The 17,448-nt window shown below is 45.0% G+C and overlaps 2 protein-coding genes across 6 annotated transcripts in view; both read left to right on the top strand.

The window, feature by feature from the left end:
* Positions 1 to 12,207, top strand: part of nahoda (DOMON-like domain-containing protein nahoda) — a 29,487-nt gene extending 17,280 nt beyond the window's left edge. Inside the window, exons 3-12 of one of the 5 annotated variants that reach the window (XM_018103225.3) lie at positions 4,702 to 4,772; positions 5,219 to 5,316; positions 5,391 to 6,421; positions 6,685 to 7,218; positions 7,365 to 7,805; positions 7,862 to 8,434; positions 8,502 to 8,718; positions 8,789 to 9,009; positions 9,075 to 9,244; positions 10,619 to 12,207. In XM_018103225.3, coding sequence (XP_017958714.3) covers positions 4,702 to 4,772; positions 5,219 to 5,316; positions 5,391 to 6,421; positions 6,685 to 7,218; positions 7,365 to 7,805; positions 7,862 to 8,434; positions 8,502 to 8,718; positions 8,789 to 9,009; positions 9,075 to 9,244; positions 10,619 to 11,296 — 4,034 coding nt within the window. In that variant the 3' untranslated portion in view covers positions 11,297 to 12,207. Of the gene's footprint in view, positions 1 to 4,701; positions 4,773 to 5,218; positions 5,317 to 5,390; positions 6,422 to 6,627; positions 7,219 to 7,364; positions 7,806 to 7,861; positions 8,435 to 8,501; positions 8,719 to 8,788; positions 9,010 to 9,074; positions 9,245 to 9,456; positions 9,549 to 10,618 lie in introns of those variants that run through there. The other 4 variants (XM_089262044.1, XM_089262045.1, XM_018103226.3 and 1 more) reach the window with 4 other exon arrangements.
* On the top strand, positions 12,125 to 17,282 carry Rif1 (Rap1 interacting factor 1). Its single transcript, XM_089262046.1, has 4 exons — positions 12,125 to 12,317; positions 12,386 to 14,964; positions 15,044 to 15,299; positions 15,380 to 17,282. The coding sequence occupies exons 1-4, from the start codon at positions 12,222 to 12,224 to the stop codon at positions 16,682 to 16,684; spliced, it is 4,236 nt and encodes a 1,411-aa protein (XP_089118172.1). The 5' UTR covers positions 12,125 to 12,221; the 3' UTR covers positions 16,685 to 17,282.
* Positions 17,283 to 17,448: the final 166 nt, after the last annotated feature.

Genomic DNA, 17,448 nt, shown 5'->3' with positions numbered 1-17,448 from the left:
AAATGAAACGGTGGCAATATTATGTTGTTGCTGTTTGGTTTCTTTTTCTGTTGCTTTTTAGGGTTGCCAAAGAAAATTGCATTTTATGGCATGTTACACACTCGCTGACGTCCATGCAGACAACAGTGGCGGCAAAAATAAATGGCCTGGCGCGAGTTTGGCTTGTCAACAGCAGCAGCAGCAGCAGGAGGAGGAGGAGGAGTGTGAGTGTGTGTTGTGGTACGTGTATATGTGAGTGTGTATGTATATATGTGTGTGTGTGTGTGTGTGTGTATTTGTTTGCGGAAGTGTTTGCCTCGGCAGCGACACGCCATATTTGGCAGCCATGTTGGCTGTTGCCACTGCCACGCCTCCAACGCCCACTGGCTGGGCACTTGGTGGTCATGCAAGCGGCACTGCAATTAGAATGCACACAGGCACACATTCCATCCTGCCTTTCCACCACACTAAGCCCAATGGCCTCAAGGTTCGACTGCCTGCTGCCGAGCATACCATTATGAAAATGATGCAAAAGCCAAGACAATACCTATACATACATACATATATCCATATATACATATGTATATACCAAGTGAGTGGCCGAAACTCCTCGGAAAGTCTGCGAGAACAGCGAGAACACTTTGCGAATTATCTTTTACACAATTTTCAATTCTCGAAAGCGAGAGAACTGCAATTAACTTAATAGCTATGATTAGCATTATATAATTGATAAGTTTATTAAATTGTTACCGTTAGTTGGCCACAGTTTGTCCACGGCTCGGCAGCTGAAAGATATGTATGCTAATAGCACTCTCATTTAGCATTAAAGCTATTCCACATTATACAGTTTAAGATCTCAATCTCGATAAACAAATAATTTATTTATTTTGCTTCATTCAAAATGCGAATATTTCATTGAGAATGGATGTCAAACAGGAAAGAAGTTTACGTTTGTGATTTCTTAATAAAATATGTATACAGCTGCTTGCAAAACTGGGTTGAAATTTACGCTCAGGCGAGTATACATAATGGCAAATATGCCAGATATATGGGAAGGCAAAGTTGAGAACTAGATATGCTTATACGATTTTTGATAGATCATCTTGAATAACTCAATCAAGTTGAGTTACTGATGTTCACATTCGTTATATAACTGTCGAAAGAGGAATTATATTGAGTTTAGTCGGGCCTGCACGACTAGAATATACCCATAATTTCAAGCGTAGTATTTCATCTCTGATTAGCTTACAATTTTAATCGATCATCATTGTAATACAACACAAAATGTAAACATACTGCTAATTCTGCTGTTAATACCCTGTAATATACCATACATAGTAGTTATATATCCAATAAGTAAGACCTTAAATATTCTTAATCGAAAGGCAAATGGCAATCGATTAAACACTCATCAAATGTCTGGAATGTCTGAACAATGGAATGCGGCAATGCGAATGTTTCTCAGTCGACTTTACCAATGATAATTATGAATTATAGCTGAAAATGATTATCGTAAACATGTTTTTATACGCATAAATTTTTAGTTTTGACTATAAACAGCAAAAAAAAAAAAAAAAAAACCCAGCCCAAACAAAGCCTCGATAACTTTTCATTTCCCTCAATTTTCGGTAGCCCATTAATGATGCTGATGCTGCTGATGATGATGATGCTGATCATTAAAGCGATATATTTGAGGCAAAATCAATCAAGACATCATTAGGAAGAAAAAAAACGACAACAAAAATTAACTTTTTTTTCACAATTAATTGCAATTTAAATAATTTGTTGTTGTTTTCCTTTCAACTTTAAAATTCCATTTTCATATTTTATTATAATTTGACTGTATGCGCTAAGCAAAACACTTGTTGAGAATCATTATCATTATCATTATCAATGTTGTTGTTATTATTATTTATTATTTGTTGTTGTTTCTTGGAAACTTTCGAAAAAAGCGAGCGAGACGAGACGCGAGGCGAATTTAAGCTCAGCATTCGATATTCATGCAACGCAGCCTCCAAAACAAAATAATCAAAGGTGAACAACTTTCGCGCTCGTGAGAAATATGACAGACTGTAAACCGAAGCAAAATATGAAAATGACCAGACCAGAGACTGGCTGAGCGAGAGAGAGAGAGAGAGAGAGAGCAACGGCGATGCGGCGGCTCTACATGAGAAAAATCAAAAGCAGCAGCAGCAGCAGCACCTGCCAATTTCTGGGCTGCATATTCCCAGCTTCCAGCTTTTGGGCAACTGGTTACGCCCAAAAAAAATGATATACATATATGCCGACATGTATTATATATAAGAAATGTATATGTATTGTTTTCTCAACTTATTAATGTGCTCCATTGATTTATTGTTCAAGTCTTTTCATGTTTTAGTTGTTTTTTTTTGCGCTCTTTCCACCTTAACTTAACCCATTTTCTCAGTCTTTAAAATCAGATTTAGGTTTTTCGGTTTTTAATTTTTTTTCTTGTTCGTTTTGGCCATGTGAAAATGTTTGGTCCACTTGGCTTGCAGGTGCGGAAATTGCCATTTGCGATTTCAGAATTATCGAAGTCAAGAAAAATTGCGCCATTGAAATCAAAAGTCGCATTCAATTGCTGACCTACAAAAGTCGCCGTAATGTCCATTGACACGCAGCTGTTTAAAGTTTGTTGCCTTTTTTTTTTATATATATATATATACCCTCTAAATGTGTGGCAGAGTGGATGGTATAGAATGGTGTAACTTTTGCTGAGAGCTGAAAACTTCTATAGCCTTTACAGTTGGGATATAGTAAGATCATCTCTCATAATGCTCAGAGAGCAGAAGCTATTAAATACTTCTTCAAAGTTCGATTATTAAATTAATATTTTTTATTATTAATTTCTGGGATTTATTATTTATTATTTAATAAATATTTTTTATTAATAATTTCTGGGATTTATTTTTATAATTTTATATTATTTATTAAAATATTAATTTTTTATATAATTTATATTTATTTTTTTTGCATTTTTCAATAAACTAATTTGAGCTCTAAAGAAATCTTTACTAAAAGTTATTCAGATAATTTTATAAGAATTCAATTTGATGCATATAGACTATTACAGGGTATATTGTAGTCACAAGCAGCCTTGTTGCTTGCTTCGCTTTTTTGCTGTTGCTTGTAATCAGCGACATCATTGACAGCAGAGAGACAAAAAAAAAAAAACAGCCAAGTGGCAGTTGGAGACAAAGACGCAGAGTTTATTTCTATGTTAAATGTTTTAGTTGTAATTGTTGTTGTTGTTGCTGTCTGACCATATTGGTCAAACTGAGCCAAGACTGCGGCAATTGAATGGCCTCACGTGGCCAGTGCAGAGTACTCAATATCTGGCCAGGTCTTTAGGCCACATACAGCCATTGGAGATGGCCAAGAGCTGGCTACAACAGCCGGCAATAGTAATCATAATTTTGCAGCTTCCTTATTTGTCTTGTCGTAACGCTGACTGGAAAGTGAGACCTGTAAACAGCCTCCTCCCTCCCTCACTCCCTCTCTCTCCCTCCTTTATAGAGTAGGGGCTTTCGCTTTTCGCTCGTCGGGGTATCGTTATGGCCATTTAATGGCTTCAATTAGCGACTCGCGGCTCGCATCTTGCATGTATTGGCTGACAACGATGTGCGATCTGCGCTTGGCCATTCGATTGCCCACTTTTGCCAGTGTCCACCGTACAGCTGCAGCTGGTTGAGGAGGTTACCGCATTGAGCTTACGCAATAGTTGTAAGCATATGAAATTTGTCTGCAGCCAGCTGAAAAACTTGAAAAGCGAAGATGTGTGTGGCACTTGTGTGTGGCTTCCTGTGCTCTGTGAGCTTGGGCTTGGACTTGGGCTTGTGCTTGGGTCTGGACCGAGTGCCGCCAACTGGGCAACTGGCCAATGTTGCGCCTATTGCAATTGCTGGCATCTGGTACGCAGGTGCGCCACATCAACGCCGCAGTCTCCATCGCCATTGCCATCGCAGTCTACAAGACACCGCCGTCCACTTCACTTGTTGCGCTACGCAATGCAGAACCACAAAACCAGTTCAGCTTGAGTGCTGGCAAAACATTTAATTATGCGTTACATATTTTCAGGCCATATTTACATATTTCATAGGCCAATTGCCAGTTGGTTCTGTTGCTCTCCCTCTCGCCCTCTCTCTCTCTCTCTCTCTCTCTCTCTCTCTCTCTCTCTCTCTCTCTCTCTCTCTCTCTCTCTCTCTCTGTGTGTGCATGGCCTGATAAACAGCATCGTCATAGTGCGCTAAGCAATAATCATCATTGGCATTGCAATTCCGTTTCTGCATTTCCAGCACTCTGCACTTAACGAACCACATTTCAATAGCCTCTGATTAGTTATTGATACTTGGCCTAGACGGGATCGTGGGGGCAATTCAAAAGAATTCTGTCTGTGAATTGGATGCGTTGAGGAAACTAGATCGGGTTAAGTGATTATTATATGATTATGATTATTTTGATTTTCATTCTAATTATTGTTAGCTAAATTTAGCATTTTAGGATTAAACTTAACTTTCCCCTGATCAACCAATATGAAATATCTTACTTATTATTTTGTAAAGTCGATTTTAAGTCTTTAACTCCATTTCCAACACTTAACATGAAGACAACTCTTGCATTAGTGTAAATCGTAGCAAATGCTATACATATATCAAATTTTCCACTAACAAATACTTATTCTCAACTTGTTTTTATTTACAGGCTCCATACGCACCTCGTTGCTGTCGGGCTCCGTGTTTAATGTCACCTGGCATTTGGCTTTTGCGCACAGGGTAAGTGGAAATGTGGATCTGTAGTCTGTTGTCTGTAGTCTGGTTGCAAAATCTTTTGGGGCCATTATGTTGGGGCCATCAAGCCACAATGCAAAACCGTGTTCTTATCTCTCTGTCAAACATAATTAGCAGCCCGACATGTGCATCATAGTGGGTAACAGCGTAAATGTCGTAATGATTGCCTCACATGCACCATCAGAGAGCACGAGCATCTAGATACTTGGATAGATAGATAGTATCTGGCGAGCCAGCGACTCAAAGTCAAGCGTATTGCGTTAGAAGTTCCCATAATTGAAAAACCAATGGGAATTAGCTGGCTGACAGACAGACAGACAGGCAGACAGACAGTGAAGTTCTCAGTCATTGTTTGCGAAATACGACGAGCTTCCCCCTCAAAATCCGCAATTGGAGCTTTATTAAATAGTTCGTTCCATGGCTGTTTCTAGGGCGGCTTTCGTCTGCAACTTTTGGATGCGCTCGACAGGCCCGTTCTGGATCTGACACCGCATGTCAACAACTCGGAATTTGTGACCCCATCTGTCACGTAAGTTGTGAACTAGACCCAGTTCTATATGCTGCCAGCTAAGCCCCTCGTCTCTTCCCCCTTTCAATACACAGCGCTCAGTCGTATCAGGTGAGCATACCCCAGGATTTTGAGTGCTACAATTGCACGCTGCGTCTGCTGCGTCAGGCGGATGAGTGGTCGGGCAGCTATCGGTTCTGGTCCTGCGCGGATGTGGACATCAAGCAGCGCAAGGACTTCAAGGAGACCTGCTCCGGCAAGGGCAAATACTTCCCCTCGCGCTGCAAGTGCGAAAAGAACTACTACGGACCGCAGTGCCAGTACCACGACGAGTGCACCACCAATGCCGATTGCGGTGCCCAGGGCAAGTGCATCGATCTGGATGCCACCTCGCTGCCGCGTCGCCAATGCTTCTGCAACTTCGGCTGGCACGGCATTGGCTGCAACAAGCGCTCGCCCTACAAGTCCACCAACCTCGATCTGTCTGCCTACAGCAAGAAGGAGCTCTCGCCCGACTACCACATGTACTGGCGTCTGCTGGAGGAGCAGAAGGAGATCGAGATCGTGCTCAAGGTGAACAGCACCTCCTGGGTGGGCTTCGGCTGGCGTCCGCGTGGCATGACCCCAGAGTGCAAGAATTTCCCCCTATTGAGAGACATTGGAGACTTGACGACAACGCTGGAGGGCGCCGCAAGTGCACCGGAGCCCAAGAGCGAGCCGGAGCCCAAGAGCGAGCCGGAGCCTAAGAGTGAACCAGAGCCCAAGAGCGAACCAGAGCCTAAGAGCGAACCAGAGCCCAAGAGTGAGCCAGAGCCCAAGAGCGAACCAGAGCCCAAGAGTGAACCAGAGCCCAAGAGTGAGCCTGAGCCTAAGAGTGAGCCGGAACCCAAGAGTGAACCAGAGCCCAAGAGTGAACCTGAGCCTAAGAGTGAACCGGAACCCAAGAGCGAACCAGAGCCCAAGAGCGAGCCAACCGCCGAGCCCAGTGCCGAGCCGAGCAGCAAGACGAAGCGTGTAGCCAAGCACGAGGATGAGCTGGCCAACATAGACGGTGTCACCTCAGTGGCCACCAGCGTCTCTTATCGCGTGAGCACCAAATCCGGACGCAGTCGCCGCCAAGCTACAGGTAAGAGTCTGAAAGATATCAATATTTGTGCACCTGCAACATATTTAGACTTAGAGACTGAAGAGCTAATACGAGTAGTGGCAAGAACACGTTACCCTGCAGATCCTCTAGAGATGCCTACTAGAATTGTACTGCATTTTGTTATTGCTATCCTTGTTGCGCTTCTACTACTATTTACCTCTTTCAAACCCGCACCTAACACGAAGCACACAAATCTATTCTATTCAACAAAAAACCAAAACAACGAAATGCTAAAACAACAGAGCCTAATAGCACAGCGGAGCCAAAGAGTGAGCCGGAGAGTACGACTCCGGAGCCAAAGAGCGAGCCAGAGCCAAAGAGTGAACCAGAACCAAAAAGTGAGCCGGAGCCTAAGAGTGAGCCTGAGCCCAAGAGCGAACCTGAGCCCAAGAGTGAACCTGAGCCCAAGAGTGAACCTGAGCCCAAGAGTGAACCTGAGCCCAAGAGTGAACCTGAGCCCAAGAGTGAACCGGAGCCTAAAAGTGAACCAGAGCCCAAGAGCGAACCTGAGCCCAAGAGTGAACCTGAGCCCAAGAGCGAACCAGAGCCCAAGAGTGAGCCGGAGCCTAAGAGCGAACCAGAGCCGAAGAGCGAACCAGAGCCCAAGAGTGAACCGGAACCCAAAAGTGAACCAGAGCCTAAGAGCGAGCCAGAGCCTAAAAGCGAGCCAGAACCCAAGAGTGAACCAGAACCCAAGAGCGAGCCAGAACCCAAGAGTGAACCAGCACCCAAGAGCGAACCAGCGCCTAAAAAATCCGCCAATCTTCAGTCAGCAGGTAAACGCATGCGAATTGGTAAAGGCTCCACATTGTTCAATCCCGATCTTCATCCTTTACTAACCAAATAAAACACAAAATTCACACGAATCGCATTGCCCTGACTCAGTCGAGGAGTTCACTGAATCACTTTTATATTTCCGCAGAGCCAAAGTACAAGCTTAATCCGTACACTCCACGCCACGACTTCAATCCCATGGACTGCACGGATGTTGTCATTGGTGCAGCACGTGGCATGGCCAGCCGTGTGGGTGACTATTACAGTCGGGATCGTTCCACGCCGCGAGTCGATGAGGTCTTCGGTGGCAAGTCGAACTTGGAGCTGGGCACCGGTTTCGAGCAGAACGGCATGACCACGATTATCTTCCGCAAGAAGTTGGTGGCCACCGAGCCCACAGATCACACTTTGGACGATGCGCTCACCCACGTGATCTGGGCCAAGGGCCAGGAGCCGGGCAGCTTTGTGCATGTGCCAGCCGCTGGCTCGGGAAATGAATCTCCAATGCCCAAGGACTTTTATCAACAGGACGAGATCAAATATCACGGACACAACGCACAACGTGGTGTTACCCAAATCAATTTCTTTGGTAAGCCCAGCAAAAGTCTCTAATGAATCCCATCTAATCTATTAAACGTTCTGCAGAGAAAGAAAAATCCAGCTCGAGCAGCGATCGCAACGATCTGAGCTCAAATGTGCTGGACAACGATTGCTATGGCCACTGGAAGTACCCCTCGAACTGCTCGCCCCAGGAACACGGCTGCGAGTACTACGCCACCTGGGAAACGGTGGGACGCGGCGACGAGATGCGCTGGCACATTGAAACATCGAATACACAAACCTGGACGGGCATCGGCTTCAGTGCGGATCAACGCATGTCACAGACGGATGCCATCATCGGCTGGGTGGATGGACGCACCGGTCGTCCATTCCTGATGGACACCTGGGTGCTGGGCTATGCGCCGCCCAAGCTGGACGATCGCCAGGACATTTACAATGCCTCTGGCCGCATCGAGAAGGGCGTGACCATCTTGGAGTTTACGCGCAAGCGCGTCAGCAACGACGAACAGGACCTGTCCTTCACGGACGACAATTGCCTGTATTTGTTCTTCCCCGTGCTGGGCGGTGCCTTCAACGTGGTCAACAAGAAGACGCGCAAGCACGAGCAGGTGCCACCGATCTCGGCGCAACGTGTCTGCATCAAGTCCTGCGGCAAGGGTAAGTTGAACTACAGTTAAATATTGAATATTCAATTGAAATCTCTGTTTATTTTTTTTCTTTGCAGAGCTGGAAGCTGTATTCGTGGGCACCAGCACTCCAGCGCCCTCGCGTCTGGTCTATGCCGTGGGCGTGAAGCTTATGAATCTGGCCGAGTCCTTTGAGGCACCGCAGCCAGGCACCGTGGACTTTAACAATCTGGCAGCTACCATTTCGGACTCCTTCAATGGCATACTTTCGCCCATACCTGGCTACTATAAAACTGAGATTATTGGCTTTGAGAAGTGAGTATTCTTAGAGGGATTATTATTTACTAGTTCAGCAAACATAAACTTGCATTTTGTTCTTCTACAGGCAAGGCAACGCCATGGTGGCCAAGGTTCAGGCCATGTTCGACAAGGCCGATGTAGAGAAACAGCATGCGCTGGACACCAACAACATAGAGAAGGGCAGCGAGGCGGCTGTGCAGAAGAATGCGGATGCCATTAAGGCAGCGCTGCTGGATCAAATCAACACCGGCAAGGTGGGCTCCCTGACCGTGGATCCCCAGTTCCTGGACTTTGAGGCGCTGGAATGTGAGTCCATTTGAAAAGAGGAAACCAAACCTGGGCATAATTTATAATTTAATTTGCATCCACAGTTAAGAGTGCCGACGATATGAGTGCTAAGGATACGTTGCTGTCGTTCTTCGATCTGTCCGAGACACGTTTGTATATTGTGCTAGGTCTGATTGCAGCCCTGGTGCTCATAGCCCTGATCCAAGCATTCTGCACCATACTGAAGACCTCGCGCAAGAGCAAGAGCACTAAGGTAAATTCATTTAGATCAATTTGCCATCGACTTTAGTTAAACGAGTTCTTTTAGCATTAACTTTAAAATCTGTTTGTTCAGTTTATATTCTGTTTTATTTATTTACTATTTTTTTTTTTTTTTTTATTTAACGCGCACATGATTCTTTGTTAAAAGGTTCAATTCATACACGATTAATAATGTTCTGTTCAATTGTATAATGTTATTTAAAGCTGGTTTACGTAATACCCGACGAATGGCGCATATATCAACAGCGGCAACACCAACGCTACTATCAGCCTTCTAGCGATCTATAAAAATAAAAGATACAAATTATATAAAAAATTTAAAAACAAAAAACAAAAAACAAAAAAAAAAAACAATTATCAACACAAATTACCCACCACAATTATATATATACTATATACTAAAATGAAAAGAAATATATACTCGTCTCTTTCCCTCTCACTGCCTGAACAAATGCAATAAGAGCTAAAAACTGCCCAGTAAAATCGAAATAAATCTTATACAGTTAGTCAAATACGCGGACATCCTTATATATGTACTCTATATATATATATATATATACACACATACAAATATTGATTTATATGTGTTTATATATAGCCGCCTGTGTGTTGAGTCGTGCTTATCAAAATCAAAATTCTAGAACATAAAGAATTCATTGGTAATTTAAATTCCTTTTTTTGGTTTGTTTTGTTGTTGTACCTATTAACCCTCAATTAAATCTATGTATGTGATTACTTTGCTAACACCCTTAAAATAAAAAAAATAATAATAATAATACTTTTGTTTCCCCGTATTCTTCACTCACACTTTACTTATTTTGGAGCTTTACTTCTAACTCACATTCTCTCTGTTTCTGTCGTTCCTAATCAATCTATCTAGTTTGTTTTCCTATATCTTTTGTGTGTTTGTAGCCAAACCAGTTAGCATTTGATCTATGCTATTTCTTACTAAACCATATATTATAATATGTATGTATACATATGTACATATATTGGCCAATCGCTCCTAAACTATATTTCTGCATACTATAAACCTATGTATTTTTGAGTAGTTCATTCTTATTCTTTCACAATGCTCCCTAACAATCAAACCATACATGGGTGTCATATCTGTGGACTATCTCTGCCTCTCATACTTGGAATTTAGCTAAATTTGATATAAACGCAAGCACAAGGCACATTCTAGTTGCAAAACCATAGTACATAGTAGTCCTCCAACGATGTCTAGCGCACAGTAAACTAGAAAGTTCCAAAAGTTTAGTCTATTCGACTTGAGACCATACCAAATGCTGACTGGTTAAGCGCTTAGAGTTTGATCGATATATAAACTAATTGTGTGTCTTCTGTCTGCTCTGCTTGTTTGCAGGAGAAACTCTTACAGAACACCCCGTGGAAGGAGTTTGCATCTAACACGAACTACGCATTCGATCCGTATGGCGAAACTGAGGAGAAGCACATGACCAGCAGCACAACGGCCAAGGAGAAGGCACGCAACCGCTCCACCGCCAGCAGCCAGCAGACCACCCTGCCCATGTCCCACTCACCCACCAGCAAATCGCAAATGTACTACGAGAGCAATGGCAACAGCAACAGCAATGGCAATGGAAATGGAAATGGCAAGCATAGCAGCAATGGCAATGGCAACCGGTCCTCGAACGGTCGCCACATGATGCAGGAGAGCAGCGTGGGAGGCACTGCTAGCACAGCACCCGGACCTTATTCACGCGGCAGCTATGCGGAGCGTGCCTATTCGCTGCCCCGCCAGAATCATCATTATCAGCAGAGCTCGGCCAATATGCAGCCCTCCGGCTACTATACGCACGATCGGCGTGCGGCACGCCAGGAGCGGGAGCGGGAGCGTGAACGGGGCGATGAGCGACGTGCGCGACATGAACGCGACTCCAGCTATGATCGATCGCGTGAGGATCCTCGTTTGAATGGTGGCTCTGACACACCAGACTTTTATTTCATGCCGTCGCAGCGCAAATACTCCGGCGAAGTGGTGCGTGTTTATGTGGACTACAACAAGGATCCAAAGCACTAAGCAACAACAACAGCAACATAACAAACAAATTGTCCCTTGGGGCATACAAAATGATGAGTGCATACACAAAAAAGCTTATTTAAATATCTTCGTTTTAAGTCCTTTCTTCGAACTATATATTCCGTCCTGCTATCCGGCCCACTGCTGCTTCTCGTTTCGATTGCCATAAAGCAGTTTCACTGCATGATATTTTACATGGGGGATTTCCCCTTGTTTTCACATTATTTTTTGTTTCATGGTGCGCCAGCTTTATCTAAACGCACAAAGTTTATTTAGATGCAGTTCAGGAAATGTTTTAAATGAAAAAGAAAAATATCCACAATTTAGTAAATTGTAAATATTTTGCATAGAATATAAATGTCTGAACAAGTATTGATTCAGGACTTTTGCAATGTTTTCTATTTAATGTGCAAAGAAATATAGTCACTGTATTTAATCAAATTAAATATGTATATGTATGTTAATATATAACTTTTAAATATGTTGGAGCGCATTATACGATATAATAATACTCGTACAAAATGTTTAATTTTATAATACATTAATTAAGTACATATTAATAAAGTTAGGCATGTAAAATACCATAAAAAAAAATGTAATTGTTATTATTTGACTCATATTTTTCTGATTTCGAGTTTTAGAAACGGAAGTACGTTATATTTTAAATTGATGACATTCAAAATTCCAAAGCTGCGTTTCAGTGTTGCAAAACTCTTTAATACATAAATCGATAGTGCGCGCCTCAACTATCGATATCTGTGTGTATTGTTTCTAGTTTCATCCCTAAACTCGTAGGTTCGCGCGCTTTTAGTAAAAAATGAATGCCATCAAACACATTAGTCGCGTAGTAAAATCGTTTTGAGAGAACTGTAGTAGTGTATTAAATTTTCAATAATATATATTGCTTCAATTAACAAACAACACAATGGACATCGACAAAGATGTAGGTCAGGCGTATCACACGGTGCAGTTGTCGACGAAAGAAATGCTGAAAACCAGCCGACGTCAACATTATTGCAATGTAAGTCAACCTCAACGAATTTTTCTATTTCTACTCTGCTGACGCCGCCAATTGTTTAAACAATACAGATGATAGACCTGCTGGCCAGCAGCTGCAAAGCCTGTGGCCTGATAAACACCTCGTTTACCAACGAGGAACTGGTGCAGTTCTGGCTTGGAGACATATTACCCCTGATGTTTGACTCAGACCGCAACATACAGAACTGTGCGGTGGCTGCAATGGCCGAGGCACTCGTTGCCCTGGACGTGTCTGTTATACATGAGGCCAAATGCTGGCCCCAGATACGTAGCGAATTCGTGAACAACTATACGACACTAATTGGCGAGATGCGCGATGCGAAGAATAACAATTGGCACAAAATCTGGACGCTGTTGGTGCAGATCATGGATAACGATCTGCTGCGTGGCTGCACTTACATCAACAAATTTCTGGCTATAGTCGAACTGGGCTTTCGCAACCCGGACAATGGCATTCGCTCTGAGGCTTTTCTCTGCTGGCGCGTGCTCATCAAGGTCTTTGCCGCCTACAATGAGCTGGGAGCGGGCAAGCGTTTACGCTTGCTCCTGATACCACTGCGGACCTCTCAGTCCCGTTCGCCTCATGTGAGCAGCATTAAGGTGCGTGTGTGGTGGTATCTGCTCAGTTGCCTGGACGCCGAGCTGCCCAAAACCTTTGAGAATGCAGTTGAGTTTTTTCTGAGCTTCCTTTTTGGCGGAGGTTCGCGTGGAAGCTCAACAGGCTTGGCGCACACCTATCAGACTGCGAGGGAGCTGGCGGTGCCTTGCCTGGTCGCTTTGTGGAACATGGAAACCGGTTCCGAGATGCTTAAGTGTTGTTTGCGCAACATGCGCCTCGAGGAGATTAGTCAGCCGTCGCCTCTAATGAACGCGGAAGTGATGCAGCAGCACTGGCAACCCATGCTAGCAGCCGCAGTGGCCGGCATGAAAATGATGAGCGAAAGCAAAGACAACAGCTCGGAGACGGAGCAAGAGCTGCTACATTTGCTGCTGCGCAATGTAACGTTAGCTATGTTCCAGTTGCGTGTGGCGCCCTTCACAGTCGCCTGCTGCGCGGAGCTGGAGAAGACGCTGTCAGAGGATGGCAGCATTCTCCGCTCCGTTTTCAATGCCTGCGCCAGCATAGTAATGCCACAGCAGCGTGCCGACTCCCAGGAAGTGCTGGAGGCCTTCATGAAACTCTGCCTCAAGGCACGCGCCGAGGTGCCAGCGGCCATAATGCAGCGCTGCATCTCGTTGATCTACGCGCCGGAGCAGCTGGAGGCCCGCAACAGCATCGAATTCCGCCAGCTGACCGGCTTTGCGGTGGTGCTCATGCAAAACAATGATGACGAGGACTACGAGGCTTTTGGCATCAAGCTGCAGATGTGGCGCCAGGTATCTGGAGCACTGCTCAATTACCTGCGCGACAATGCACTGGAATACCGTGTGGCCCACAATGCGGCTCTAGTGGACAGATGGATTCTGTGGCCTCTGCAGACGAGCGCCAGCTTTGCTGGAAGACGCGCCAGCAGCTACTTCGATGGCGTCTTCTGCGAGCAGTGGCGCCAGCTCATCAACGCTGGCCAGAATGGAAGTGGACGCAAGAATTTTGTAGTGGAGCTGAAGGCCACGCTGCTGGAGCTGCTGAAGAATGGCAGCAAAGAGGAGCCGCATTTCGCAGAGCTGTTTGATATCTATGTCGGTGCAGTGCTTAAGCTGGGCATCTGCAAGGATCCGCCGCTCTATAAGGATGTCTTTGCCCTAATCCAGGCAGTCTTTGAGCGTTCAGCGCTGACGCAGTCACTGCTCGAGGGCTGCCTGAATACACTACGAAATGTCATCCTGGAACTGCGCCAGAACGAGCTAATGGTCGTGTTTGATGCACTGAAACCCGTTTTAACAGCAGCACTTCAATGCTGGAACAAGAACAAGTTCGACGGCAGCTTTCTCAACGAGTGGAAGCGGGCCATACAGGAGAGGTTCCGGAAGCTGCCCATGAAGACCATGGCCCAGCAGCTAAAGGACCTGTTCAAGGGCGATGATCTGTTCGTTATCATACCCTCCGTGTGGAGCCTGAATCCGGACAAGCTCACAGATCGTCAAAAGGAGCGCTTTGCCGAGAAATCGGACATACCAGCTCTGTACAATGATATGAGCCAGTCGCAGGACTCCTCCATCAAGCCCTGGACACCCAAGAAGGTGGTCATTGCCAAGGGCAAACAATCCGAGATCTCCATTGTTAGCGATCGCAATGCAGAGCAGCCAAACAGTGATGAGATTGTGACCATTGATGACTCGCCATCAGAAGACCTGTCCAATCCAGTTGTGACCACGCCTGCGCGCCGACGTCAGTTGGGCGACGCAGCCAACAACGAGTCCGGCAATGCCAATACGGACAAATACAATTTCCGCAAACCACGCGGCCAAGTCGAAGAGGAACCCAAAACAGTTTCTCCAACAGCTTCTAGCGAAAATACACCTGGGCGTCTGACGCGCAAGCGGTCCGCGTTAAAGGATAACAATGGCGAACAGCCGACCACGCCTACGGAACGACTGCGTTCGCCCAGGAAGCAATCAGCGAACCCTCCTCAAGTAACTACGGCTACAACAACAACCACAACAACAGCAGCAGCTGCAGCAGGTAAAATCTAAAAGCCCTCAGCAAATATTTTGTTTAGCTCATGTTTTTAATTGTCTCTCTCCCTTCCCTTCTCTTTCTCTTCGCACAGCTGTCAGCAAGAAGGGCAAACTCACCCCAATGCAGAGCGAGGATCTGTTTTCCGATTTTGTAACCCCTACACTGCCTGCACAGGTGCTGCCGGAGTTGACGAAAAAACCCGCAAGTGTGCTGGAAACGCTACTTACTTCTTCTTCATCCGAACATGCTGTGGAATCGGTGGCCAGCACACAGTTGCCATCGGAGCAGATGGAAACGAATGCAGAGACCTCGCCAAAGAAGCCAAATGCGCGACTCTGCAATTTGGTGAGTTCGGCTATAATAGAAATCAAGCTCATAGAAATGAAGTGGACATTATACTAACTAAATCCATTAATTCCTTGCAGAACTCGCCGCCGGATCGCAAGCAGACAAACAATTCGACCAGTCCCACGCTGCGCCCCAAGCCGTCGGCTCATTTGACGGGGCGCGGGGCGCAGTTGATCAACATGATACGAAATAAGAAACTGGATGCTGGCACAGCCTATCCATTAGGCGGTTCATCGACAGGACGCAGCCATGCGACGCCCGTTCGTCATGTTGAGCGCTCCGAACAGGTGTCGACGCCCACCTGCGAGCTGAACGAACTAGCTGCCGCGGAGCACACGTCCACGCCGATAGAGCAAGTGGCGAAGGATTTGCTAATATTTTCCAAGCGTCTGCCCTCGCCTTCGGCCAGTCCCTCGGCCTCAATACTTAAACGGAAGCTGCGCTGCGAGAGCATTGACGATTTTGAATCGCCGGCGCAGAAGCGTAAGCGTGTGAGCTTCCACGATCCGCCCGTATCTATAACGAAAGAGTATCTGCGCGATGTGGAGGAGTCTCGCAGCAGCAAGCCAAAGCGTGTCCTTATGCTCGACAAGGTAGCCCAGAACCCAGAGTTGCGGCACGCATTGAAACGGCGTGGACGGCTGGACAGCATCATCGAAATCGAAAGGTTTGCTAATGAGCAGACAGCCCGGAGTGCAGCATTGGACAAGTCATCCTGCGATGCCACGGAGGATGAGCCTTTCGATTCGCTCAAATGGAACGACACAACGGCAGCCGAGAAGGAAGTGCAGAAGGATCATTCACAGACTGCAGCAGCGACAGCTCCACAAGATCTGGCCATACTGGACGTAGAGTCCGCCTTGGACCTGGCTGTGGAGCAATGCTCGCTAGACGAAGTGCTAGAGCGTTTCATGGCCAAGTCGAATAGCTCTCCGCTGAAAAGCGCGCTTACCTTGGCCAAATTTCTATCGAATCAGATGAAGGGCAATGATAAGCTGAAGACCAGTGTGCTGGAAACGCTCTCCGAGAATCATTCCAAAGACTTCCTGGACCATGCGGTGCGCGAGAATCTGTCCTCGGTAGTGTGCGATCGCCTCAATCCGAACTCTGTGCTGGAGTACATATGCGCCAAGTCGAAGATCAACAACAGCTGCCGCAGCAATCTGTTGGCTCAGGTGCCCACGATGGTACGCCAGGAGGCGGAGCGTACCGCTCTGATACAACAGCTACTGCAGCAAAGCAGCTTCACCGACGACCAGTTGCTCGATCTCATTGGCCAGCTGATGCAGATGCGCAGCAATCGTGGCAGCTGCAACTCAGGCAGCGCCAGCATCGATGACAACGTGGCCGAAACTGCGGCCGACTCGTCCTCCAATCTATAATATCAAGTATTTTTTATACAACTATTTAGCGGCCATTATCAACGAATCGCTCATTCAACCTGATCAATGCAGTCGCCTCAGTTACATATATTTTTTTTTTTTTTTTGTAGTTTTTAACGCTGTTTATGCCAAATGCTTTTATCGATTAGTTAGAAATGCTTTTCTATGTGGCATTTGTAGATTGCTTACCCAAAATTCACAATGCTCGCGTATGGTTATTCAATTGATTACTCAAATTATGATTGAACTGATTACAAATTCTAGTTTGTATTCTAATATATTTTTTATAAACAATTGAACTCTCTTTAAATATCCTTATCGCTTAATATTTATGGCTATTATTGTAAATCGCACTGAATTTAAATTGATACATTGATTCATAGTTTTAAAATACCCGATTTTGATCTAAATTATATGCATATAATTTTACAAACATACAACAAATCCAATTGATATATTTTTATAAAGGTTTAAATCTGAAATGTTGAAGATTATATATACATATATATAATAGAATTTGTAGAGATCTCTTATATCTTACCATGTACAAAAACAGTGTGAAACATTTTTATATAAATATATTTATAATTGAAATTTATTGATATGTATTGCTCTTAAACTTAATATGTAATAGGAATCTCTCCTTTTTCTCTCATTTATCATTAAATGCCAGTATCTCTCTCTCGCCCTCTCTCTCTCTCTCTTTCTCCCTTACATTAATAATGTCATTTCATTATCTACAGTTCTTTAACCCGTCTTCGCGT

The sequence above is a fragment of the Drosophila navojoa genome, chromosome 5 (assembly GCF_054131105.1).
Source record: "Drosophila navojoa isolate 15081-1374.11 chromosome 5, UAZ_NAV_1.0, whole genome shotgun sequence".
Taxonomy (NCBI): domain Eukaryota; kingdom Metazoa; phylum Arthropoda; class Insecta; order Diptera; family Drosophilidae; genus Drosophila; species Drosophila navojoa.
The sequence above is the reverse complement of the archived record's forward strand: the minus strand, read 5'-3'. Positions and strand labels throughout refer to the sequence as shown.

Bases quoted from the DNA above. Each gene is read 5' to 3' on its own strand.
- Rif1 (XM_089262046.1), top strand. From the start codon at position 12,222: ATGGACATCGACAAAGATGTAGGTCAGGCGTATCACACGGTGCAGTTG. The intron at 12,318-12,385 runs GTAAGTCAACCT...TAAACAATACAG, and splicing joins GACGTCAACATTATTGCAAT to ATGATAGACCTGCTGGCCAG. The intron at 15,300-15,379 runs GTGAGTTCGGCT...AATTCCTTGCAG, and splicing joins ATGCGCGACTCTGCAATTTG to AACTCGCCGCCGGATCGCAA.